General features: G+C 38.9%; 1 protein-coding gene across 2 annotated transcripts in view; it reads right to left on the reverse strand.

Annotated features, from left to right (window-relative positions):
- The window catches only part of BRWD1 (bromodomain and WD repeat domain containing 1), an 85,796-nt gene that overhangs the window by 29,567 nt on the left and 28,403 nt on the right, over nucleotides 1–27,826 (reverse strand). For both annotated transcript variants that reach the window (XM_081086957.1, XM_081086956.1), the window contains exons 16-29: nucleotides 26,738–26,866; nucleotides 26,310–26,535; nucleotides 23,841–24,023; nucleotides 20,214–20,397; nucleotides 14,443–14,536; nucleotides 11,835–11,966; nucleotides 11,265–11,356; nucleotides 8,662–8,851; nucleotides 7,037–7,162; nucleotides 6,830–6,937; nucleotides 5,115–5,239; nucleotides 4,477–4,559; nucleotides 1,013–1,124; nucleotides 298–359 (exon numbers count right to left, since the gene is read on the reverse strand). In XM_081086957.1, the coding sequence (XP_080943083.1) occupies nucleotides 298–359; nucleotides 1,013–1,124; nucleotides 4,477–4,559; nucleotides 5,115–5,239; nucleotides 6,830–6,937; nucleotides 7,037–7,162; nucleotides 8,662–8,851; nucleotides 11,265–11,356; nucleotides 11,835–11,966; nucleotides 14,443–14,536; nucleotides 20,214–20,397; nucleotides 23,841–24,023; nucleotides 26,310–26,535; nucleotides 26,738–26,866 (1,846 nt within the window). The remainder of the gene's footprint in view (nucleotides 1–297; nucleotides 360–1,012; nucleotides 1,125–4,476; nucleotides 4,560–5,114; nucleotides 5,240–6,829; nucleotides 6,938–7,036; nucleotides 7,163–8,661; nucleotides 8,852–11,264; nucleotides 11,357–11,834; nucleotides 11,967–14,442; nucleotides 14,537–20,213; nucleotides 20,398–23,840; nucleotides 24,024–26,309; nucleotides 26,536–26,737; nucleotides 26,867–27,826) is intronic.

Below are 27,826 nucleotides of genomic sequence, written 5' to 3' on the forward strand. Positions count from 1 at the left end.
AGAGGAGATTGAGGACAAGGCAACGGAGGCCACGGGAAGGAGGGCGGCAGAGCTTTAAGCTTCCATGAGAATGGCAGTAGGCCCCTAAGACACAGCAAGCATCAAGCTGGAAACACAGGATAAGAAATGATGAGCCAGATACACATAATTCTGTTGACTTCTTTTAGCAAAGTTCACAGTTACCATAATAATTTGAAAACATGTCTTAAAGAATACAATTCACTCTATGTGCAATAGTAAGGTAACAAAATTAAAAATATAAAGATAAAATACGTTCATTATTTAACAATTACATACCATTATCAGGAATTGGTTCCATATCCCATGGGCTAAGCTTTTCAATTTCAGTATTGTCCCACCTGTTAATACCAAAAGAAAAGTCTGGTTAACCTTTCCTAAATTCAACATGTGGCTAATAAGTAGGTATCCACTACAAGAGTAGACAGGAAGACAGAAAATGTAAAAATTAACTGCAACGTAGCAGTAAGTTTAAACACTAACAGCAAAAAATGTTTAGAAGGATACATGATAAGAATTAAGTGTAAAAGTGGATGGCGGGTTCAAGGTAAAAACCAGAAGTCTTGTGTGGCCTGTCCCAGGTTAGTGAAGAAAAACTCAAACAGTGTGAAGGTCTTGAATGTGATGCTTCAGAATGTGGACTTTATTCCACAGCCCATGGAAAGGCAGAAAAGATATTTTTGAACAAAGGAAATGACGTAATTTGTGTTCCTGAACTATGATCCTGCAATGTCAGGATCAAGGTGGAGAAAATATTAGGAAGCTACAGAAAAGGTCCCAGGAAAGCAAGCAGAGACTGCACTACCAGGGTTACTAGCGAATAGGAAACGACAGGGGCATGCGAAAGAGACACTGCAGAGGTGAGGCTGATAGAACTTAATGACAGATTAAAATTGTGGGGTTTTTTAAACCTGAAATGTATTATGTGTTCATACAACAACCTACCACAGTGAACAAATGTTTATAGATGATTCATTTTCATCTGCATACAGACCTAACAATGTAACACTGGAAATGACTATCAGGGTATTGTGGCTGATAGGGCTCTTGACTTAGCACTGTTCCAAACCACCAGGCATCATCAATGATAGAACGGAACCTGTCACCTAGAAGAGATATGACCCAGTCTGAGACACCAGTTTGCAATACTAACATTTTTTATTTATGAAATATCACATGATAAAGATTCAGTAAAGATAATGTAATCAAAGCATGTTTTATGTTAGAATTAGCCATCTGTCCCCACTTCCCAGCAATCTTCAGTGATAAAACAGATGTAAAAAAGATTACACTCAGCAAATAAATGAAGGTACATAACGACCCTATATAATAAAAGGCCAGAGGCATCACAACTGAACAACCAGAGACCAGAACACCACAGCCCACCCCCAAGCAAGCAGTTAGGGACAATTAGGCAGGCAGAGTGGTTAGGGGTGTTCAGGTAGGCAGACCAGTGGTTAGGGGCAATCAGGTAGGCAGGCCAGCAGTTAGGGTTGATCAGGTAGGCAGATGGCCCCTCGCTGGGTTGGCCCTGCCCCCAAGCAAGTGGTTAGGGGCAATCAGGCAGGCAGGCAAGTTGTTAGGGGCGAACAGGTAGGCAGACTAGAGGTTAGGGGTGATCAGGTAGGCAGGCAGAGTGGTTAGGGGTAATCAGGCAGGCAGACCAGTGGTTAGGGGAGATGAGGTAGGCAGACAGAGTCGTTAGGGGCCATCAGGCAGGCAGGCAGAGTGGTTAGGGGTGATCAGGCAGGCAAACCAGCCGTTAGGGGTGATCAGGTAGGCAGGCCACTGGTTAGGGGCAATCAGGTAGGCAGACAGCTCCTCGCTGGGCTGGCTTTGCCCCCAAGCCATTGCACTCCAGCCTGTCACCTGTAGAGGGAGGCCACCAGTGGCAGGGGAGGTGGGGCAGCACTGCACAGATGGCAAGCAGTGGCAGGGGTAGGGCCAGCTGCCTGCAGCCGGGGGAAGGAAAGCCCCAATAGGCCCTGATCTCAGGCCAGTCCTAAGGACTCTACCCGAGGAGCCCCAGATTGTGAGAGGGTGCAGACCGGGCTAAGGGACACCCCCCACACCAGAGTACACGAATTTTCATATACCGTGCCTCTAGTACAACTTAATACGCTAAAATGGTTTATAACTAGGTTCTATGGTTTAGTGAATCCAAACACCCACTCCAAAATAAATTGTTACATTCACATGAAACGAAGAAGAAAGTTTAACAAAATTCAAAAATCTCTTACAATAATGTATACTATCAATAAGCACTTGTGTAGTAAGAATCCTATCCTATATAATAATCCTACATAATAAAAGGGTAATATGCAAAACGGGAACAACTGGTCACTATGATGCGCACTGACCATCAGAGGGCAGATGCTCACTGCAGGAGCTGCCTACTGGTGGTCAGTGCACTTCCTCAGGGGGAGCACCACTCAGCCAGAAGCCAGGCTAATAGCTGGAGAGCACAGCACAACAGCAGTGGCGGGAGCCTCTTCCACCTCCACGGCAGCACTAAGGATATCCAACTGCCAAAGAATATCCGACTGCCAGCTTAGGCCCGCTCTGTCAGTTGGACATTCCCTGAGGACTCCAGGACTGCAAAAGGGCACAGGCCTGGCTGAGGGACCCCGACCCCCACCCCGTGCTTCATGCACCAGGCCTCTAGTATTAAATACATACTTATAAATTATTTCCTAGTCATAATTTCAAGTTTGTCCTGAGAGAAGGTGAGTGTAACTTCCACCTACTCTTCTGCCATCTTGGATCTCCATTAAGAATTTTGAAATAAACCGCCGAGACCGGTTTGGCTCAGTGGATAGAGCATCAGCCTGCGGACTGAAAGGTCCCAGGTTCGATTCCGGTCAAGGGCATGTACCTGGGTTGCTGGCATATCCCCAGTGGGAGATGTGCAGGAGGCAGCTGATCGATGTTTCTCTCTCATCGATGTTTCTAACTCTCTATCTCTCTCCCTTCCTCTCTGTAAAAAAATCAAAAAAAAAAAAAAAAGAATTTTGAAATAAACCTTTTTGGGCTATTCATGGTGAGGGTAAACTTCTAAGTAAAATTCTCAATCAGTTTAAACAGAAACAAGCAAAATCCTCTAATAGCACAACTCAAACTTCAGGAGAATAGGTTAAGATTTGATGGGGAAGCAAAAATGAATTAATTAGTATAGAATATCTGCTACAATAATTTCTCAGCCACAAAAACAAAACAAAACCCACTAAATTATAAGAGGCAATTAGGAATCCATCTATACAATTTAGCTGTAGAAAATGAAGTTTAAAAATATTTTTGAAAAGACATGTTGGCAGAACAAAATAAGAGCTTCTGACTTACACGTGATGGAGGTTGAAAAAATATTAACAGATAAGATACTCTAAGCTCTTTAGGATTTGGCTGTATGACTTGTTAACACCCACATATTCTAGCTGTCTCTTATCTATGTATGGCTAGATGTTTTTCTTCAAAAAAAATTTCCTTTACCTCTAGTTCCAAAATAATCTTGATTCCTTGTTTGACATTACTGGTAAAAATAGTTTACTAAGAGCAGCAACACTCTGACAATCTTTTGTTTCAGTACAGGTGACTTAAAATTTATCTGAAAAGTGTCTGTTTATAGTTTCTGAGGTCTTAACATCCTTTATGAATGTGTACACCAAAAGACACAGCCTGGGTAAAAAATATTTCTAGTAAGAGACCAAAACTAACAATAGCAGAAAAAGTTATTCTAAGTGATTGTCAATATGAGCTTCCCAAGATAACAGTGCATAATTAAAAGTAATACTGTCTGTACACCTGTAAAACAGGCACTACAGGTGCTAAGGCCTAATTACCAACATCAATTATGTCCTAAAGAGATTAATGATCTACACAAATTAAGGACCTAAGCAAGTAAGCCCATCAGCCCACCTGCAATGGCCACCATAAAAACCACATTTAAGTTAGAGCCCATGCCGAGGTGATTTTATTTTTTCTGTCCACCCATATACCTCATGATTATAAAGCATTAAGTGTAACATAAGCTTTTTAATTTTTAAAAATGATTTCCTCAAGTCAGCCTATTTAAGTCTTACTTGACATGACATCTAAGGTAGAATATTCTGTGTGCCAGACATTACCTGTGTGAAGTCTGCATTATTTTTCAACTTTCTTATTATTTTATATAAGATAATTTTGTGAATTAACCAGAGCCATGTTAAATATAATTAGAAATAATGCAGTATGGGAAGTCTGAAAGGAAATAAAAGGTCTACTCTAGTCTACTCAGTGAGAAATATCCCTTCCAAACATCACATGTCATAAGAAATGTTGTTTGGCTACAAAGTCCACTAAGTAGTAAGCACCAAGCCTCTAAGCAAAACAAACTTCTAAGTCACATATGTTTCTCTGCAGAATTTATAAGTTTGCATCCACCCACCAAAGGATATGTATGAATTCAGTTAAGGACAGACTTACAAGACTGCCAATTCCTCTGTCTTGCTTCATCATAAAATTGACGCAACACAAGAAAGTCAATAACATCTGGCATATCATGATATCTAAACAAAAATAAGATTATTAAACTCCTTGGGTAGCAGGTTATAGTTTAGAGCAACACTGTCCAAAATAAATACAATGGGAACCGCATATGTAATTTTTAAACTTTGACTAGCCTTATTAAAAAATAAAAAGAAACCAGTGAACTTAAATTTTAATAGTGTATTATATTTAACCAAGTATATCCTAATATTGTTTCACCATGCAGTCAATACAAAATAATGGTATTTTACATTCTTTTTCTTCAAACGAAGTTTTCAAAATTCAGTGTGTATACTTATGTCACACTCTATTCTTATCAGCCACATTTCCAGTGCTGAATGGCCACATGTAGCTAATGGCTACCATTCACAAGTTTATGAAATTATTTTTATTTCTAGTGGGTTCCCATCTATCGGAACTTAAACCCACATCTTAGGCTATCCACAGTGCTCAACTATTTACCCTGCAGCTAAATGGAAAGAGCATGCTAAGCAGCAAGAGAAAAAAATCTAAATTTGTTTTTTTATTTTAGAGAAAATCTAAATTTAAATAATCCCATAAAAAATAACACGTACCTAATAGAGAAAGATTTGTCCATAAGTTTTCCATTTGCAGGATCTATAAATGCTAGTTTGAGGCAACAGAGTGTAGGGGGTCCAACCTCATATCGTATTCCAACTATTTTGACCAATTCTTGATCCTTCAACAGATTTTAAAACAATAAATAAATATCAATTCCTCAAGACTCTAATTCTCCACATATTGCAAAATTTAATCAACTCACAGTTTAGGCTTCCAACTCACAATTTAGCAGACCAGTTTAAGTGACTATTAATTACAATTATTTTTGCTAAAATTAATCTTCGCATCTTTTTGAAGATAAACATTTAATACGGTTACTAATGTAAGGCGTATATTCACTTTAGAAAATACAATAATCCCCCGTGATCCCACTTCTAGGAATATATCCCAAGAAATCAGAAACACCAATCCGAAAGGATATATGCACCCCTATGTTCATAGCAGCACAATTCACCATAGCTAAGATTTGGAAACAGCCTAAGTGCCCATCAGTAGATGAATGGATTAGAAAACTGTGGTACATCTACACAATGGAATACTATGCTGCTGTAAAAAAGAAGGAATTCTTGCCATTTGCAACAGCATGGATGGAACTGGAGAGCATTATGCTAAGTGAAATAAGCCAGTCAATGAAGGAAAAATACCACATGATCTCACTCATTCATGGATAATAAAGACCATTATAAACTGATGAACAAAAATAGATACAGAGGCAGAGCAGCCTTGAACAGACTGTCAAACTACAGCGGGAAGGCTGGGGAGGGTTGGGGCGGGGGTAAGAGATCAACTGAAGGACTTGTATGCATGCATATAAGCATAACCAATGGACATAAGACACTGAGGGGTAGGGGAGGCCAGGGGATTGTCAAGGGCGGGGAAAAAAGGAGGCATATGTAATACTCTTTGTAATACTTTAAGCAATAAAACAATTTTTTTAAAAAAGAAAATACAATAACCGCCCCCCCCCCCCATTCTTGGTTTCCTTTCTGCATTCTTGGTTTCCTTTCTGCTGTTTTAGTTACCTGTGGTCAACCATGGTCCAAATAGCAAATTCCAGAAATAAACAGTTCGTAAGTTTTACATTCTGGGCCATTCTGAGTAACATGATGAATTTTGTGCTGCCCCACTGGGGACTAGAGTCATCCCTTTGTCTAGCGTATCCACTTTGTATAAACTACCTATATGGTAGTCACTTAGAGGCCATCTCAACTATGAGAATGACAACTGTTTTGGTACAGGGAAGCTTAAGTTTTTCTAAATTATGCACAAAGTTAAGCCTTTTTCCCATTTGTATTTCTTCTTTTGAAACTTGCACTGCTTGAAGGCAGCCAATCAATGATTCCCTCTCATCATTGATTTTTCTATCTCTCCCTCTCCCTTCCTCTCTGAAATTAATAAAAAAAATATATTAAAAAAGAAATTTGCACTGCTTTTTAAAATCTGTCCTGGGTATGCACATTTTAAGATTACTGATATATATTGTAAAACTGCCTTTCTTATAATTTTACATGTCAATCAATAATATATGAAGACTGCCCACTGATAAACGTAAGTCTTCCTACTAGATCTTAAGGCTTAGATGTAACAGCAGAAATGTTTTCAAGTAGGAAATAAATGGAAAGAAAATAATGAAATATGCCTCCAGGTTTTTTAATGGGTTTAAGTAATATAATTATATATGTGCTAAATGTTAACACTATTATCTTACCCTAAGATCCATTTTTCTCCATGGCTCCTTGTTCGGGTTCAGTTCATAAATGTCATTCCTTCTGACAGCCTCAATATAAGCTTCATGACCCTGTCGAAAATATATAACCTACAAAAAGGATACATTGAAAAGTAACAAATAAAAACTTAAGAGTAACATTAATGTTTTATGTTCCATATCCATATTTTTAAATTTTATTACTCTCACCTCATCGCCCATTTGTGGAACAAATGGAGATTTTCGAAGTGTGGTGTCAGTTATCCAAACTGGAGGATGAAATTCATATAAATCTTCCGTATTTGGGAGCTCTGCCGGAGACATTCTCCGCAAATTCTGCCAAGGGGAAGAAAATAGAGCTTGGTAAAAGAAAAAGGAGCAGCATGCACTCTTTGATTGAAAAATAAAAGAAATGTTACCATTCAGAATGACTACTTACTTCATGTCACCTAATAATTAGTTTTTAAACATCATGCATATTGGTTCCTGAACACACACAGGAACATAGCACTAGTTTGCATTCTAGATCTACCTGGCACTTTCCTAGAATCTCTTCATTTTAACGTTCTTCATAACACTGTATATCCCAGTGGTCGGCAAACTGTGGCTCGCGAGCCACATGTGGCTCTTTGGCACCTTGAGTGTGGCCACTAAGTTTCAATCGCACTGTACGTGCGTGCCCGCACGTATTTTGTGGAAGAGCCACACTCAAGGGGCCGCAGTTTGCCGACCACTGGTATATCCTATGCAAGGGGGCTAATTTCCAACCTAAATCCTCTTCACTACAAAGCCTGCGCTGCCTGAGACACCAGTATGAATTTCACCACAGACTAATCACCAAAGGCAATCGCCTGTGGTTTTAAGACTGGCAATTTTAAAATATGACCACAAATTCTTTGATCCTCGTACTCTCCAAAGTATCCTCCGTTTGAGTATGAGCTCACCTTGCTTCTAACAAACAAAATAAAGCCGAGTGACAATGTTTGACTTTAAGACTAGTAATAAAAGGCATCAGGGCGTAACCTTTGCTTACGCTTCTGCATCACTGAAGACACTCAAGCAGCCCTATGGAGAGGCTCAGACAGTGGGAACTGAAGTTTCCAGCCAGCTGCCCCATGAACGAGCTTCAGAGATGATCATCTAGTCCCAATCAAGCCTTCAGACAAGGCAACCTCAACCAACATGATGAGGCAACCTCATGAGTCCAAACCCCCTAGCTAATCAGCTCCCAAATTCCTAACCCATCAAAACATGATATAATACATGTTTCCTATTTTATGCAGCTAAGTTTCAGGATGACATGTTATAGGGCAACAGATAACCAGTACAAAGACATGGCATCTTTAAATATTGAGAGCTACCTGCACAATAAGGGCACATGCACTGTACATATAAGGACAAGGGATGTTATAATTAGGAAAGAACTATGAAGACAGAGCATAGCAAATAAAAATGAGAGAAACATAGCAATCACAGGCAACACAAGAGAAAATGCCTTAAAATGCCTTAAAGTATATTTCCAGTATTGAAATTAATAGGAAAAAAAAGTGTTAGTTTTGGATCCTGAGAGAAACAGAACTCTCCCTTTAAGTTTCAGATTCAGAAAGGCTTAAGTCCCAAGTCCAACCCACAGCAGATTAGAAAGGGAAGTTTTAATAATAAAATAATAAAATAGCTTTTCCAAAAATAAGTTTGCATTTTACATTTACTTTCAGATGACATAACATTGTCAATAAAAATAAAGGCTTCAATTTTAAAAGGATTTCTAATTTTAAATGTGGAAACACCTCTATAAACTGTACATAAGATGTTATTTCTAAAGACATTTTTCTTACCTCTTTTTTAGGCTTATTTTCTTTCTTTCTCTTTCGTCTCCTTTTTGGAGGAGATACATTCTCAGTAGACACTTCATCCTCTGAACTACTACAAAACCGAGTAATACGCCGACGAGATGAAGTTCGTAAAGGGGGCTGCAAATTGATGCCTGCATCAGCTGTCCAATCAGAATATCGAGATGAAGAGTCACTAGAAAAGGAACACATTTTAAGTTCTTTGGAACCAGAATCTAGGCCCTCATAGCAAATTATTAATATAACCTTAGAAGGAGAGAGGAGGAAGAGGAAAAGACAGACCCCAGGAAGCTTCAACTTGAACAACCCGTCCTCTCCATCAATGAATACGGAAATGACCAAAGATCCTGAGAGAGAGAGAAGCCTTCACCGACTCGGGGAATTAAAAAAGAATGTAAGCCTGAGGAAATTTTTTAAGTATAATATAGATGAGACCTCATGGAAGACAACATCTAGAGCCAACTAACAATTCCCCTTCTAAAAAATATAGTTATGAAAACAGTAGAGGTCACACAGAACCATAGGTAGCACGCCCCGCCCAAGTTAGAGCAGACTCTAAAATAGACTAGAAATTTTCATTAGAATGACAAACCATTAGTGAATACACTGAGAAGCCCAAGGAAAGCATAGCCATGCTTCTTGCCAAGAGGGACTTTCTTAGATATGACAGAAGATCCAAGAGAGATACCAGTCCTAACTCATCCAGAAGCAAAAGCAGAATCAAGTCCTAGCCGGTTTGGCTCAGTGGACAGAGTGTCAGCCTGTGGACTGAAGAGTCACGGGTTCGATTCTGGTCAAGGGCGCATGCCTGGGTTGCCGGGCTTGATCCCTCATAGGGGGTGTACAGGAGGCAGCCGATCAATGATTTTCTCTCATCATTGATGTTTCTAGCTCTCTCTCCCTCTCCCTTCCTCTCTGAAATCAATAAAGATATATTTAATAATAAGGGGAAAAAAGCAGAGTCAAATGGGCCCTTGATGGTGGCTCAGTGGTTAGTGTGTCCGCCCTAGCACCCAAGGGTTTCGGGTACAATTCCCAGTCAAGGTCATGTATCTGGATCGCAGGTTCTTTCCCCAGCCCCAGTGTCAGGGCACATGCAAAAGACAACCAATTGATGTTTCTTTCTCTCTCCTCCCGCCCCACTTTCCTCTGTATCTAAAAGCAATGGAAAAATATCCTTGGGTAAGGATTTAAATAAAAAGAAAAAAAAAAGAGTCAAACAGGAAACTAGACAGAATACTAGCCGACAGCCTACCACAAGCTTAAGCAAACACATAAAGGCCTCTACTGGAACCATCATTGGCCAACTATTTACCTCTCAGGCTCAATAATGCACACTCACACACACACACAAAATCTAAAAGCTTTTTATTATAAAAAGAGCTGTTCAAAAAAATTTAAGAGCATTTGCATGATAAAGTTCAAGTTGAAGTAAAAAACAATAAATATAGAAATAGAAAGGAAAATGGTGGTTGCCAGGGGCTGGGGGTAAAACAGAGAATTGTTGTTTAACAGATATACGTTTTACAAGATGAAAGAGTTCTGGAGATTGGTTGCACAACACTGTGAATGTACTTAACACTATTGAACTGTACAGTTAAAAATGGTAAATTTTGTGTTAGGTAAATTCTGCCAGAAATTTTAAAAAATTGTTTTTAAGAGTAGATAAGTGTTCTAAAAATCACTCCAGCTTTTCTTCATCATCTAGAATAATAAAAGCATAATATGCTAATTAGACCAGACAGCCGAACAGCAGAACTGTCAGAAGACCTTCTGAATAAACGATGCCACGAAGCCAGGGCTGCAAGGGCACAGCCCCTTGCACAAATTTTGTGCATCGGGCCTCTAGTAATGAAATAAAAGAAGACAAGAAAGGAAGCAGGCAGCATACTATAAGTAGAAACAAAAATAAGATTTGAATCATATTTAGAAGGAAATTGTCTGGACTTGCGATGGGTACATATGTCCAAGTTATAGCTTAAAGTATCTGTCAAGACAAAGATGACATTTACCAAGATGAGGAACAGATGTTAACATCTGAAATCTGGATAACAAAACTAAACAAAACATAATGAATTTAATAATGGGGTTGTTTTTTGTTATTTAATCCTCCCCTGAGGACATGTTTCTATAGATTTGAGAGAGAGAGATGGGTGGGGGGGAGAAACATCAATGAGAAAGAGAAACTGATCTGTTGCCTCCCACACACATCCCAACCAAGGATTGAACCTGCAACCTAGGTATGTGCTCTGACCAAGAACCAAACTGTAACCTTTTTTGGTTTGGTTGGAACAATACTCCAACCAACTGACCCACCCAGCCAGGGCTGTACTAATGCAGCCCAAGACTAACTAGATGTTTTCCGTAAACGTGTTTTACACTCCTAGCTCAAATATTTATAGTCAAATAAAAATGCCTAAGTATTTCCACAGCAACAGCTGTTAACCCAGTTTTCTTCTCCTTTTACACGGATTAGGGACTCAGTGTTAACTGTTCCACAGTTGTGAGCTCTTGCACCCTGAAGGCCACTCAAACACACACGGCTCTATGACTAAGACGCTTTAAAGATCAAAAACAAAACCAGGTACCTTGAACTTTCACTATCACTTTCACTTCTTCTATCGCTTTTCCATTCTTCTTCTTCGGAAGAACAAGACGCTTCACTTTGATCACAGGAAGTCTGATTCATGGGGGGAAATAAAATAAAAACCTTGGTCTCTGAGTGAAGTTAATGGAAAGTTGTGTAAATATTCTCAGTGTTTTGGACTTAAACCACTGTAATAGGTATGAGCTGGTATCTCACCAGTTTCACTTCCAATTCCTTAATGCCATATTTGCCATCTGAATACTTTTTTTGATGGTCTGTCTGTTAGATCTTATGCCAATTTTTAAATTGAGTTTCCTTATTGATGAGTTTTAACTCGTGGTATATTTTGAATGCAAGTCTTTTATCAGATATGAGTTTTACAGATATTTTCTCCAATTTTGTGGTTTATCGTTTCATTCTCTGTGCATCATTTTTGTTAAAACTCAAAATGTGAAATTTCATTTTAACCTCTACAGAATACTGTATTTTCACATATTTCAGGGTAGAGTCAAAGTGAGACATTGGACATTTATTTAAGATTATTTTATATATTTTAAAGTTACAAACTCACATGTCTTATAGAGCTTGAAGACTCATTTCCAGAAGACAACTCAATCTGTCCTACATTTCTTCTGCCATAATTTGGATATTTACATCTACGTGTCCTCTGCCTAAACGGTGACATCAAAACTACCGAATCTGACTGAAACATAAAAGAAACATAGAGATGAAAATCAGTATCTGAATAAATACAATTTCAACAAAATAGGCATTCTATCAAATTCCCAAAAATATTTCAGGCAAATAATAATAGTTGAAATATAAAAGAAAATATTCCTAAAAAAAATATATATATATATATATATATATATATTTTTTTTTTTTTCTTATTTTTATTTTGGCCATCTGCTATTAAATCAACCTTGGTATTTTTACTTTTAAGATACTTGGAAGAGAAAAAAAAAAAAGATACTTGGAAGACATGGCTAAATTAGGCACATTAGATCAGCCTTTTCCAAATAAAACAATAAGTCAATTGACCATGAATGAAATAACCCAAAAAGTTTATCACTTTAAAAATATGTATTTTATAAGTGAGAAGATTTAAACCCTGGACATAACTAGGGTTAATATTTGCAAATTATTTCAGATAATCCTTTGCACATAATGACACATTTCTTAAATTTTTGGATGATTTGTCATCAGCACTTTTCAATTCTGCTTGAATTTTTAAAATATATTTTTATCAAAACAAAAATATTTTCAAAAATCAGCCAAATAATGGCCCTGGCCAGTTTGCTCCATTGGTAAGGGTGTGGTCCCTATAGGCCAAGGTCCAATCCCCAGTCAGGGTATGTACAAGAGGCAACCAATGAAGACATAAGTGGAACAACAAGTAGATGTCTCTCTCTCTCATCAATAAATAAAAAAAGATTTTAAATAGGCCAAATAAAACAGACTGTATTTTTTTAGTATTTTTTAATCATCACTTAAGGGCATGCTTAGAGGGAGGAAGGGCAGGAGGGAGAAAGACATCAATGTGAGAGAGAAACAAGAATCAGTTCCCTTTGGGTACATGCTCAGCCAAGAATGGAAGAAACCGGCAACCCAGGTATGTGCCCAACTGGAATAGAATTGACCACCTTTCGATACACAGGACCAGCTCGATCAGGGCTACATTGTATTTTAAGGGGATAGGGTGAGGGTAGGGGAGAAGGTGGGGGAGTGGAGGTGATGCTGGTGGGCAAGGGAGAGGGGCAAGCTATATTCCTCAAACACCAAAGTCATATGTGAAATCACATAATAAAAGCATATATCCCTTGAATTAATATACAAATAAATTTGCATATAATTCCTTCTGTTTGATAATCAAGTGTGTATTATCACTTCAACATATCAATGGCTGATTTTAAAATGAATTACATTTTCCTTAATTTGTCAGTACTATTTTTTGTTAAAGCAAAAACTCGTATTGAGTTTCATAACTGATGTCAAACACTGTTGGGTCAAATCTACCACTCAGAAAAACAAGTAATCTGGAAAAAAAAAAATTTTTTTTAAATCAGTTTGAGCTCTGGCTGGTGTGGCTCAATTAGTTGGGGGTCATCTGGCTCCAAATGGCTAATGGTTCAATTCCTGGGCAGGGCCCATACCCGGGTTGCAGGCTCGATCCTGGTAGGGGGCGTGCATGAGGCAGGCAATCAATGTTCTGCTCTCACATTGATGTTTCTCTCCCTCTTCTTACCTCTCTCTTAAAAAATTTAATAAAATCATTTTTTAAATCAGCTGAAGGGCATTATATACCTAACAAGGCTATGAAAAACTAGACAGTAAGCCCATCCTTATGATCAATTCTGGGAAAATCCTGCAAACACACAATCATTTTCACCAGTTTTGTAGCACTAATCTTACATTTTGTGTATCTTCCATGAACTCAATGTTAATGCTATTCATATAATGTTCAAGAAACTCCAAATAAAGAAACTAAATACTAAGACAGTTGTTCTCAAACTTCTGGCCCTTTAAATACATTTCCTCATGTTGTGACCCAACCATAAAATTATTTTCGTTGCTACTTCATAACTGTAATGTTGCTACTGTTATGAATCGTCATGTAAATATCTGATATGCAGGATGGTCTTAGGCGACCCCTGCGAAAGGGTCGTTCGACCGCCCAAGGGGTCACGACCCACAGGTTGAGAACCGCTGTACTAAGGAATAAGATTTTCTTGAGTTTGGAGGGTCACAAACCATTGTAGCATCTAAAACTTTTATAAATGCATGATTTGGATAAACTTCAGAAATAGTTTTAGAAGTAAGACGGTTGGTTCCCTGTGGAAGAAAAGAGAGTGTAGTGATTGGGGATGGACACAAAATGTTTTTGATGGGATGGTAATGTTCTAGTTCTTGGTCTGAGTGGTCATTAGACAATATTCTTCTAGAATCTGTTAACAGTATTAAGCATGAGGCTACTTTCCTCAAGTTTTTATACTATTCCTCTTTCCTAACAGCTGTACTGCCTTATGTCTACTATTTTAAATCCCAAATAGAAGGCTTTAAGCAAAATGTATTATTCTATTTCAAGTGAAAATTACTAATATTCTCAGTGATCAAAAGAAAACAAATTTTAGTTCAATTTCTAATTTGCTTATTCCTAAGAAAAACAGAATTTAGGTTACCTTTTGTGAGAACTGAAGAGTCTTCTTTTTTCTTCCAATTACATAAAGATTTCTTTCCTCTTCACCTTTCTCTATTCTAAAGTCTTCCAACTTCCTACAAATTTAATTATCCAGTAATATTAGTTAGTGAACTGATGAGTAAGTAGAGGATATTAACAGGAAAAAATCATCATCATGATTCTAGAAATCATAAGCTTACATACTTTTTAAGTTGACACAAGAAATTATCTAAGGTTATAGCAAAACTTAAGTCAAGCTATACTTTATGTTAGAAATTTAATATGGTATAAATAAAATCTCAGCAGCAGCTAGGAAATCCTAACTTTCATATTTTACAAAGAAATGGTCATTTGTTTGTATTCTGATTGGCCCTATTAGGACCAATTCAAACAGGATCTCTCAAATTAGTAACTCAAAGTGTCCCTATAATTTTCCAAGATTAAAATTCCTTTTTCTAAAGAAATAATAGGAGCAGAATCCTCCTCCAAACCACTTAAAATGTTTTTTAATTTGTAGAAAAACAGAATAGAATGTTACTACTTCTTCTAATCACCTATTTTTTACTTCCATGATACAAAAGAAGCATTACAGTGTTACTGTGACCACCTTCCAAGCAAGGGGCCTTCACCGTGAGGACGGTACTGACCATGGTTTCCCTCTCCACAGTCAGAGAGAACGAGTGACTGTCCTTTCTCCAAGCTGAACATTACTGAGAACACACGGCTTTGTTTTTGTTTACTTTAAAACCCCACCAGAAAAGATTCAAAACTGACATCTTGGCCATGTTCCAAGACATAATTGGGCACTCAAATGAGTGTAAGCACAAATTCAGTGAGGACAAAAACACATTTCTAAGAAAATTACTTTCTCAAGGTTCAACTGTAGCCCATGCTCAAAGTACAGTGGAACTTTATTTTATCCACAGGGGAATTCTATATTAGACTCAACCCTTTACAAGTTAATTTCACCACTTTTATATGTATTTAAGGAATTGTATGAGGTTTTTCACTTGCAGCCAAATTAAATTCCTATCCCATATGTTTTTACAAACACTGCATACATTTCATTCTCAATCAATAATAAAACAAAGGCACACTCTAGGCTTCAAAAATATCATGTTTGGGTGCATTCCATGCCTCATCAATCACTAATATCACTCAGCTGACAAAAGTGATATTATAAAAGGTTTTAGAATGAATAGAATTCTACTATTATTGGATAAAGACAAACAAATGTCTGACATCTAGCCCCAAATAAATTCCTCTGCTTGGAAGCAACACTGTGTGCTCATCTTTCTGCATGGCAGGGTTGTTTCCCTTCTCACATTTTTGTCTATTACTAGTGGCCCAGTGCACGAAATTCGTGCGGGGGGGGGGGGGGGTGTCCCTCAGCCCGGCCTGCACCCTCTCCAATCTGGGATCCCTCTCACAATCCGGGACTGCTGGCTCCAAATCGCTCACCTGCCTGCCTGCTTGATTACCCCTAACCACTCTGCCTGCTGGCCTGCTTGCCCCCAACTGCCCCCCCATGCCGGCCTGCTCTCCCCCAACTGCCTCCCTGCCACCAGCCTGATCACCCCCAACTGCCCCACCACCACCAGCCTGATCACCCACAACTGCCGTCCCATCCTGGCCTGATCACCCACAACTGCCCTCCCCTCTTGGTCCCTAACCGCCTCTACCTCAGCCCCGCCACCATGGCTTTGTCCAGAAGAATGTCCGGAAGGTCTCCTGGAAGGTCTCCCGGTCTAATTAGCATATTACCCTTCTTTTATTAGTATAGACGAGAGGCCTGGTGCACAAATTCGTGCACGGGTGGGCTCTGGGTGGCCAGGGCCAATCAGGCCGGGCTGGCCGGCTCCAACCCCTGGTCAAACTCCTGGTCAAAATCCCAACAGAACTCCCGGTTGAGGGGACAATTTGCATATTAGCCTTTTATTATATAGTATACAGGCCTGGTGCACAGATGGGAGCCGGCTGGTTTGCCCTGAAGGGTGTCCCGGATCAGGGTGGGGGTTCCCTTGGGGGGTGGGGCGGCCTGGGCAAGGGGCCTGTGGTGGTTTGCAGGCCAGCCACACCCTTCAGGGTGGGGGTCCGTGCTGGGGCGGTGTGGCCAGCCTGGGTGAGGGGCTGATGGCTTTTTGTAGGCTAGCCACACCCCCCCAGCAGGGGACCCTCACCCCATGGGGGCGTGGCCAGCCTGGGTTATGGGCTAAGGGCCATCTTCAAGCCCCTCCCTCAGCAGCCCGGCCCAGGCTACCCAAGCCTCCCACCCACTCTGGCTGGCTCCGTGGCCACCACCATCTTTGTCCTGTTAATTTGAATATTCTCTCCTGATTGGCTGTGGGGTGTCATGGAGGTATGGTCTATTTACATATTGTCTGTTATTCGTGTAGAGATCTTAATCAGTGGTTCCCAACCTTTTTTTGGCCATGCCCCACCTAAGTACCTCTGAAATCCTAATGCCCTCCCTGTGACACGTAATTCTTATTATTCAAAAAGTGAACTCCTATTCACGTGGAGAAGCCTAAAAGGCCATTAACTTGTTCTAAACAAGCTTCCAAAGAACATAGCATCCATGAAAGAGAAAAATAAAAGAACGAAAGGATAGTTGAGTACTGAGGAAGAAATCACTAAGAAATTATTAAAAAAATAATAATATGAAGTGATATGAAAAAATAGCAAATAAAGTTTCAAAACATATGATAACTGAAATGCATAAATACGTCACAATATATAGTTATATACTGTACTAGAGGCCCAGTGCACAAATTCATGCATGGTGGGGGTCCCTCGGCCTGGCCAGCGATTGGGGCCAATCAGGACCATCTTGCCCAGTCCCAATTGGGGCCGGCCAGCTGGGGGGAGGGACCGGGGAAGATTGGCTGTGGGAGTGCACTGACCACCAGGGGGAAGCGCCTGCATTGAGCGTCTGCACCCTGGTAGTCAGTGTGTGTCATAGCGACCGGTCGACTGGTCGTAACGGTCACTTAGGCTTTTATATAGAGAGATATGCGGCCCCTGGGACCATAAGAAATGCAAAAAATTCACTGTTAAAAACTCATTCTTGAATTACCCCCCTGTGGGGCATGTGACCCATGTTGGGAACCACTGATCTAAATTTTACACAGTAGATATATACTACTTTTATAGGCAAAAACCGAATTTTTAATTTCTCTTGATCCTTACCAAATGACACTCTAATATTATGTAACATTTGCCACTATAAGGATTGTTGTCAAGGGCCCTGACCACTATTCTATCACTCAGCATCTCCTTCATAAACTCTCATGTGTATGCTAGAATACAGTCCTAGAAAGAGCAACACTCTTCTTTGAAAAAATTATTTTGTGGCAGACAGCTAATTGACTCTCAAAATCCATTCCCCTTTCTTCCTTAGAAACAGAATCTCAACTTTTACCTAGACTCTTTGTTGCTCTAAATGAAAACTATTACTGAGTCTCTTCTGTAGCTTAGTATGGCCATATGATGACATTCTGGTCAATGTATAAGCAGATATGTCATGTGGAGTCATTAAGGCTGCTTACTGACATACAGGAACGTCCATTTTACTGTCTGCCTCTCTTCCTTCTTCTGGCCTAAATCTCAGCCTCCATCACAGAGGCAGATATGGGATGGCCAGAATATAAAGACCAGCTCTCTTGGACTTTGAGTTGACCTTAAGATTAAAACCCATACTCTGAGATGGAGATCAGAAACAGAGGAACCTGAGATCCTGATTAACTAGAACCATGTATTCCAGCTTAAGCTATTTCCAGTCTTCCTTATGTTGAGAACAAATGCTTGTTTAATGTTCTGCAGGTCTTTCACTCCTGATACCCTTGCTTCCCTTGGTTTTGACAACAAAAAATATCCCAAAATGACACTTTCAGATCTGATGATCATACAACTCAGACACAACTTTAAGGCTTAATTATAGCATTCTACATACACGATGGTGATTTTCTGTATTTCTCATGCCAATTCCAGATTTTGCTTTTCACTACTCTATTGTATACTTTAAATATTCTCAAGTTCACTGTATAATTTTAAGTAGTATCCAATATTATTCCACCAATCACTGAAATGCTTCTTGCTAAACAGATGAAGGAAACACTTTTGCAAAATTATCTTCAAGATATTTGTTATTTGGAGACACAAACATGACAAAATACTGAAAGATTTTAGATACTAATGAGAACAGTATTTGCTGCCTCCATTTCAAAAACTCAGTAGCAAGGAAGACCTTACTGCCCAGAATCTAATTATGAAATATCACTTCCCACTAAAAGAAAATGGAGCTGCATAAGAGAAAAGACTAAGCCCAGGTCTAGCTCAAGAAATTCACAAGATAAACCTATAACACTTTGCCATGCCTAACAGCAAGGACACAATGAAAGTCTACTACAATCATTTCAAAAGGACTCTCAGGAGCCAAATTGAAGAGGCCCCTCTGGTCAAAAACAGGACAATTTAAATGGCAATAAGGGATTTAGAGTCGAAACAGGTTTGGCTCAGTGGATAGAGCGTCAGCCTGCGGACTGAAAGGTCCCAGGTTCGATTCTGGTCAAGGGCATGTACCTGGGTTGCGGGCACATCCCCAGTGGGAGATGTGCAGGAGGCGGCTGATCGATGTTTCTCTCTCATCGATGTTTCTAACTCTCTATCTCTCTCCCTTCCTCTCTGTAAAAAATCAATAAAATATATTTTTTAAAAAAAAGGGATTTAGAAATAAGCTGAATCACAGCAGCTTGATTAACACAGTGACAAACACACACATTGGGTCATTACTGGAAGATAACAGGGAATAAATCTTTATTTTGAAGACAAGTAATCGAGCATCTATCCTGTCTTTTATATACAAACTTTACTACTGGATAACCAGTAGATTTGAGAAAATTCTTTCTTAGAAGTTATCCAAAGGAATAGATGAAGACTTCATAGAGTTGAATTATCACTATTTTATAAGCCCTAATGAATTAATGAATCTAAGCAGTTAGCATAAATAAATGCCTGCTAACATCACAAATGTGTGTGTGTGCGCGCGAGCATTGTGAACCTCCTGACAAAAATTATTACCACTAATGAAATGTCTTACAAAAGAACTAAAAACATTTATGACATCTGAGACAATTAAAATTTAAATACCGACTATTTACTTCTACTGAAGAACTGTTTGTTGTTTTTAAGATAATGATGGCATATAGCAGTGATGGCAAACCTTTTGAGCTCGGCATGTCAGCATTTTGAAAAACCCTAACTTAACTCTGGTGCCGTGTCACATATAGAAATTTTTTGATATTTCCAACCATAATAAAACAAAGATGTATATTTTTGATGTTTATTTTATATAGTTAAATGCCATTTAACAAAGAAAAATCAACCAAAAAAATGAGTTCGGGTGTCACCTGACACGCGTGTCATAGGTTTGCCATCACTGGCATATAGTTATATTTTAAGACAATTTCTTATCGTTTAGAAATACATACTACTTGCTTTCAACAAAATGATGTTTTAAGATTGCAAAATAATGATGAAGAAAAGAAAGTGGGTATTTGTGTAGATAAAATAAGACTGGCTATAAAAAAATTTTACCATAGTAAAGAGAGAACAAGTCTGACATTTTCTTACCACAACTAAAATAGACTCCAACCCATTACTAAAATATATTTATATGATTATTTGCATCACTAATGGATTAAGGTATGCAAATAACCACATAGATATATTTTCATAGATAAAAACAATATTAATAGATATCCTAAAACAAACCTAAATATGCCTAGTGGTACCTCTGGTACAACCACTCTCCGTTTCCACGCCTGCAGGTCCCGCTCTGTAGCAATCTGACTACGGGGAGCATTCTGATGCATCTGGCGAACACCTTCAACTTGTCCACTACGACGCAGACCAATATTTGGAGGGGACTGGATGTCTAAGCTTAGTCTTCTAAAACCTAGGGGAAAATTGTCAAGAAATGATTCCAGAACAAAGTTCAATCTATATGCATTTAACACATAAGCATTCCTTCTGTGATAGAAACCAAAAATAAAGATCTACTAAAGAAAACTCTGGAAAAAAGAATCCTCGTATGACTGAGATCAAAATGTAGACTATAGAACAAACATTAACTATCAATCTCAATTTCCACTTTTACTAGACTTTCTGCAATTTTTTAATGTACAGGCATTTCTATTATAACATTTGCATTCCTAAAAACCTTTTCTTCTTCAAAACCACACACTAAAAACACATCTTTTTGGAAAAATAAGCATTGAAGACAGACTCCTCAAACTGCAGTGGCTTTGTAACAAGAGCTCTAACAACATTAACTGCAACCTCAAAGACAATCTGAGCCATTCAGGTAGGCAGCTGCCAGAGTGGGTGTTAAAAACTCACAAATCTGCAAAGTGGGAAAATGCTGTCAGCACTTGAATTGGAGCTGTGTGAGTGGTCACAGGGCAATACAGATAACAGTGAGCTCTGAGCCTGCGCAGAGCTGATAAGATGGGCACAGGAGGCAAGACAACCTTCCACGAGCTGGAAGTCACAGAGGATGGAGACCTGTCGGAGGGAGGAGGGAGGAGGGAGTCCCAGGCAAAGTGCTGGTTTTCTTAAAACAGAGTGAAGAGGTTCCTCCTACTAATGCAACAGAGAAACTGGGGGCTATGCCTTTCCTGAGGGAGGCTACAAATTCTATTCCAGCTCCACCTGCTCTTCGGGCCAAGGGTAAAATCCACACAAGTAAGCACAACTTCTGCATTCTCCTACACATGGCATTCTGTTTACCTATGACATGAACCACTTTGCAAGAAATTGGTTCACCCACTAAAAATGGAATTAAACATTTATATTAAAATGTACTGATGCTTAAACATTTTTTGAATTGAAAAGTAAAAATAAACTCTAAATTAACTGCCCAAGTCATAGTATTAGCTCTCCAACAATCTGAACAAAACACTGGCACAAGTCTTTATCACAATACTTGTAATGGCAAGAATGAGAAATAACTTAAATGGCCATAAAATGATTAATCACAAAGACTGGTTATTCACCCTAACCGGTTTGGCTCAGTGGATAGAGCGATGGCCTTCAGACTGAAGGGTCCCAGGTTCGATTCCAGTCAAGGGCATGTACCTTGGTTGCGGGCACATCCCCAGTAGGGGGCGTGCAAGAGGCAGCTGATCGATGTTTCTCTCTCATGGATGTTTCTAACTCTATCCCTCTCCCTTCCTCTCTGTAAAAAATCAGTAAAATATATTTTTAAAAAAAGACTGGTTATTTCACACAATGGAACACATGAAGCTATAAAAAAATGAAGAGTTCTGTGCATGGATATGGAGTGATTTCTAGAATACACTGTTAAGGAAAAAAGATGCAGAAGAACACACATGTATCTGTGCCTCTTGCTCTGATGCACTAAGAAGAACATAGCACCACCCATATAGTATTCCGGCCTAAAATGTTTCCTGAATCCAATCATATGATAGACAAATTCAAGCTGAATGCAATTCTATAAAACAGGCCTGAACTAAAGTAGTGCCATGAGGAATCTGTTCCATATTAAGAGACATAAGAATTGATTCTCTCTCATCATTGATGTTTCTATCTCTCCTTTCCTCTCTGAAATCAAAATATACTTATTTAAAAAGACTGTACATTAGATAGTAGTATTGTGATCAACAAAGTTTGTTGACTGTGGTCATTGTATAATGATTACATAAACAAATATTCCTGTTCTTGGAATATATAGGAAGAAACATTAAACAATAAAGTGTCACAATTGCTCCAACTTACTCTAAAGCAGTTTTGAAAATACATGAGAAAGAGATAGGCACTGATTGTGAATGTACACAAAAAGAGATAAAGTGAATGTAGCAAAATGATAAAATCTAGGTGAGCGCCCTAGCCAGTTTTGCTCAATGGACAGAGCCTCGGCCTGCGGACCAAAGGGTCCCGAATTCAATTCCGGTCAAGGGCATGTACCTCCGTTGCAGGCTCCTCCCTGGCCCAGGCCCTGGTCAGGGCTCCTGTAGGAGGCAACCAATCAGTGTGTTTCTCTCACATCGATATTTCTCTCTGTCTCTCCCTCTCTCTAAAAATCAATGGGAAAATATCTTCAGGTGAGGATTACAAAAAAGAAAAAGCTAGGTGAAAGCTATATGGGTATTCATAGTAGTATGCCTGAAACTTTACTACAGGATTAATTTTTCAAAATAAAACACTGGAAGATATAAAGCCTTATGCTATAAATTTCAGAGAAATAAACCTTAATTCCTCATATAAGTATTTATTAGAGTCCTAGTCCACGAATAGCATGACATCCCCAAAAGTTTTAAATAAATCATGGAATTTGCAAATCACCTTGGGCTAGAAACAAAGAGGACACTAAATGAAGACCATGAGCTGAAACTGTGGCAGCCTGACAAGTTGTGCAAATCAGTAATCTAAGGGCCTGGGTGTAATGGCCACATGGGAGATAACACCTTGGACCTATGTCAGATACACGGCTGTAAACGAGAAACAGATCCCCCAACTTCCCCCCCCCAAAAAAACACCCAGTGGTCCAAAAACTACAAAAATGGTAAAGACAAAATATAAATTGATCCTAGCAGAATCTGCATATCCCAATGCCATCTTTCACCCAAGATTATCCTGTGTGCCGTGAATGTCCTTGGGGTAGCCTGATTTTTATATCATGTAGTTCAGCACTGAGGACAGCACTGAATAATAGAGATAAGAAATAAAGTACACTTGGCAAATATATTTAAAGTTTCCTTCTACAAACATAAGAATAAATTCCTTTACTAGCTATAAATTAATTTGTTTAAAGTAGATTTCTGTGAAATTAATTATTTTACCATTACAAAATAAAAATTAGCCCTGGATGAGTGGTTCAGTTGGCCGGAGAATCGCCCATAACACCGAAAGGTTGTAGGTTCAATTCCTGGTCAGGGCACAAGCCCAGATTTTGGGTTCAATCCCCGGTTAGGGCACGTGTGTGAGGCAACTGAGCAATGTTTCTCTCTCACACATCAATGTTCCTCTCTCTCTCTCTCTCTCTCTCTCTCTCTCAAATCTATCAAATCAATTTTTGAAACTACAAACATATCCTCGGGTGAGGATTAAAATACATTTATTAATTAAAATTATAAGAGTCTACATAAGAAAAAAAGGAGCAAATTCTCTGACAAGTAGAAACATTGTTAAAAAAAAAAAAAGTTATGTTAGCAAATCAACTTTCTATCTAATAAAGCTACCTCCAGATTAATACTTAAATTGTAAAAATACCATGCTAACTTCAAGTTTTTCACATAACATGTGCCTGACAATGACTTCATTTATGCTTCACTTTCAATCAGTCATATTAAGGCAAAATATATCTCATGTATTTATTACCTCTTCGTGGTGTTTCTTCCCCATTTGGAAGTACATTTTGAATATTATCCTGACCAGCTCCCATCCTCTCATCTTGCTGCTGTTGCAACTGTCTTATCATTCCATCAAGAACACTGGGCTCTGGGCTTCCTTCACCATCATTAGTCTGTAGGCTTATAATTTGTTCGATTACCTCTCCATCACCTGCAAATTCAATTAGTCAACAAAATCATAATTTATACAGATGGGGGGAATGTTCAGTAGGCTACAATTAAAATTACATTAGCGCTCTGGCCAGTTTGGCTCAGTGGATAGAGCATCGGCCTGTGGACTGAAGGGTCCCGGGTTCGATTCCGGTCAAGGGCACATGCCCAGGTTATGGGCTCAGTCCCCAGTGGGGGGTATGCAGGAGGCAGCCAATCAATGGTTCTCTCTCATCACTGATGTTTCTATCTCTTTCCCTCTCCCTTCCTCTCTGAAATCAATCAATAAAAATATATTTTAAGCCAAAACCGGTTTGGCTCAGTGGATAGAGCATCGGCCTGCGGACTGAAGGGTCCCAGGTTCGATTCCGGTCAAGGGCATGTACTGGGGTTGCGGGCACATCCCCAGTGGGAGATGTGCAGGAGGCAGCTGATCGATGTTTCTCTCTCATCGATGTTTCTAACTCTCTATCTCTCTCCCTTCCTCTCTGTAAAAAATCAATAAAATATATTAAAAAATATATATATATATTTTTTAAAAATTACATTAGCAATTGTCAGAATTCATTTTTAAAAAGTAAAGATATATTCATAATTAAGTCAAAAAAAGATTCAAACCCACAAGATCTTTCTTTACAGAGTATAAGTGCCACAAAAACCTCAGCAGAGCCTTTGAATTCCCAGCAAGTGAGCACCTGGAAACACATTTCACTAAAAGCTTCATTCTGCTAGTTCACACTAACACCCCTCATTTATACAGGATGTATCATTGAAATCCTTTTGCGCAAGATCTCTCACTAGAACAGAGCAACAACGTGTGGCTTCTGATGTAGAGAAATCAGTGGCATTTCTTCTCTACTGTTTTAAAATATAAAAAAGGAGGAATAGCACCTTTTTGACCTTCAATAAACTACTACAACTCTAGCTCTCACCCTGTCCCAAGTGTCCTGAGAGTGCACATGCAGTTAAGGGAGATAGCTACACATGCCTCTCCAACTAAGCTTAAGTTTTTCTCTCTCAGATATGCTTTCAGCATAGCCAGTATCCATAATCCTTACTTCAAGTACAAAATCAGATTTTCTTTAAAGGTGTCTTTGCTTCTTTATTTTTCAAATAATACATTTAAGCCCTGGCCAGTGTGGCTCAGTGGTGGAGTGTCAGCCTGTTCACTGAAGGGTCTCATGTTCGATTCCTGGTCAAGAGCACGTACCTGAGTTGCAGGTTTGTTCGCTGGCCCCAGTGCAAGCCTGTTGGGAAGGCAACCAATCAATGTGTCTCTCTCATATCGATGTTACTCTCTCCCACCCCTTTTCTCTCTCTCCCACCCTCCCTCCATTCCTCTCCCCGTTTCACTCTCTCTGAAAAATCAATGGAAAAAATATCCTCGGTGAGGATTAACAACAAAAAATAATACATTCTCAGAGATATTTAATAGGTTTAGAGTCAGTGTTAATAAATAAAAAGTATTAGATGGTTGTGGGGGGTTGGAAATTTATCCAAACATTAATATTTTTAAGCAAACAATTCCTTACATAGTCCCCACCATAAGATTCATCTTAATTACAGAGAAAAATAACTTTCTAGTGGCAAAACCTGACAGCTACCACCTTAACTGAGTGTGCAAAGACGTTCCAATGGGCAAAACACAATAAGCATCCTGACAGGATGCACCAGGAAGGCTACGACATTGTTTATATTGTATTCTGTCAAAAATACATAACCAGGCCCTGGCCGGTTTGGCTCAGTGGACAGAGCATCGACCTATGGACCTAAGGGTTTCGGGTTCAATTCTGGTCAAGGGCACGTACCTCTGCTGCAGGCTCCTCCCCAGCCCTGGCCCTGGTGGCGGCATGTGCAGTAGGCAACCAATCGATGTGTTTCTCTCACATCGATGTTTCTATCTGTCTTTCCCTCTCTCCTCCACTCTCTCTAAAAGATCAATGGAAAAATATCCTCAGGTGAGGATTAACCAAAAATAATAATAATAATAAATACACAACCAGAACTTCATCAATAACAACTACATTTAATGTGAAGTCCCCAAATTGAAATCTACATCAGAGAACAAAAAAAGCTGTAACAGGCATTAAAGTAACAGACAAAAGTTGATTTTGATTATTGTTTATGATTACACAAGAGGATATCTTTGTTCTTAGAAAATACATATTAAAGTATTTCTGGGTAAATGAACATGAGATCCAGAACTTAAGCCTCAAATGGTTCAAAACAATAATATATATCTAGAGACAAATGATAAACATTACACTAAAGAGGGCTTTGCACTTACTTGTTGCCACGTAGCCGAGCTGTGGAACCAGATGCTCATCTGCAGAGTTTTCTCGGCCTGGTACTAGTCTCTGATACTTAGTTGGATGGGGATTTCCATCCACATCTACCAAGAATGGCGGAGGCATAAGGTGCGGAGCCTGCTGAGTTTGCTCATCTAAGACATAATTATTTGAATCCCTAATCAATGGCCGGTAGTCAGTGTGGAAGAACATCTGTTCAGGAATCTAGAAAAGGGAAGTTTAAACAAAAAAAAAGTAGAAAAACTAAGTTTACAGACTGACATTTTGAAATTTATACATGTTAGAAGGAAACAAATACTAAGCAGTTAATTATAATGAGAAAAAAACAATGAAATTAACACCCTATTTTCAAAATATCCTTCAGAACTACTTAATTTGCATGCTATGAGAAAATACTTAAAATGACCTTTTCGTATGGCTTGCTGCATCCGAAACCAAATATCAGAAGGTGCCCATGAGAGTCTGTACAGGCAAAATGCTGCCCATCCTGTGAAAACTTACAGTCAAACACAGCTCCATGCCCTTGTCCTTCAATCTAGGAAACACAGAGGAAAAAAGCCTCATTCATTAGTTGAATAAAAGTTTGGCCCATGCTAACAAACAAAGTTATGACCAAGTTTATGCAAGTGCTTCTGCTGTATTAACTGTTTTTGTGTTGATAGCTTGCTATGATATATCACTTCTACAAAAAATATTTTAAGACAAATTTTTCATTCAGCATGTCAATTTTTATTTTCAGGAAATAAATTAACTTTTTAAAAAAAATTTATTTGAGAGAGAGGAAGGAAGGGGGAAGAGGCGGGGGGAAGAGAGGGAGCGAGGGAGGAAAAGAGAGAGAAACAGATGCGAGAACATCAACTGGTTGCCTCCCACAAGCGTCCCAACCTGGGATCCAACCCTAAACTTGGGTATGTGCCCTGACTAGGAATTGATCTGCCACCTTTTGGTGTACAGGACAATGCTCCAACCGAGCCACCAGCTCAAGGCTAAAATTCACTTTGGATACCACTAGCCTGAAAGAAATCTTGAAAGATGTTCTAAGAATTAGTTCTCAAAATGACTGAATAAAGGATCAAAAACCAATCCAAAGTGAAGGTTTTATTTCTGCTATGTGAATGACAAGCACCTTCATAAACTTTTAACTTGAAACAAGAGACTATTGACTAATAATCTATAAGGTAAATAATGAAAGATTAATAAAGTGTGATATTCATTAACTAAAATCAATACTTTACTAGAGTTTAAACTTTCTACTAATATGACTGACTGCCATGCAAAATTTGTAATGTAAGTTGTGTATAATTACCATAATTTTGCCAATTTAAACACAGACAGAGACACATTCACCTATACACACAAAGTTAAATAGATAACTTTTGAAAATCTTTCCCTTGTGTGAAACAGTTATACAAAGAATTTCATGTATGTATGTATGTATGGCTGTCAGATATTTATGAGGTTTTAAATACCCTGATTTTTAGAAATATAAACTGCC

The sequence above is a fragment of the Myotis nattereri genome (assembly GCF_964212035.1).
Source record: "Myotis nattereri genome assembly, chromosome: 3".
NCBI lineage: Eukaryota > Metazoa > Chordata > Mammalia > Chiroptera > Vespertilionidae > Myotis > Myotis nattereri.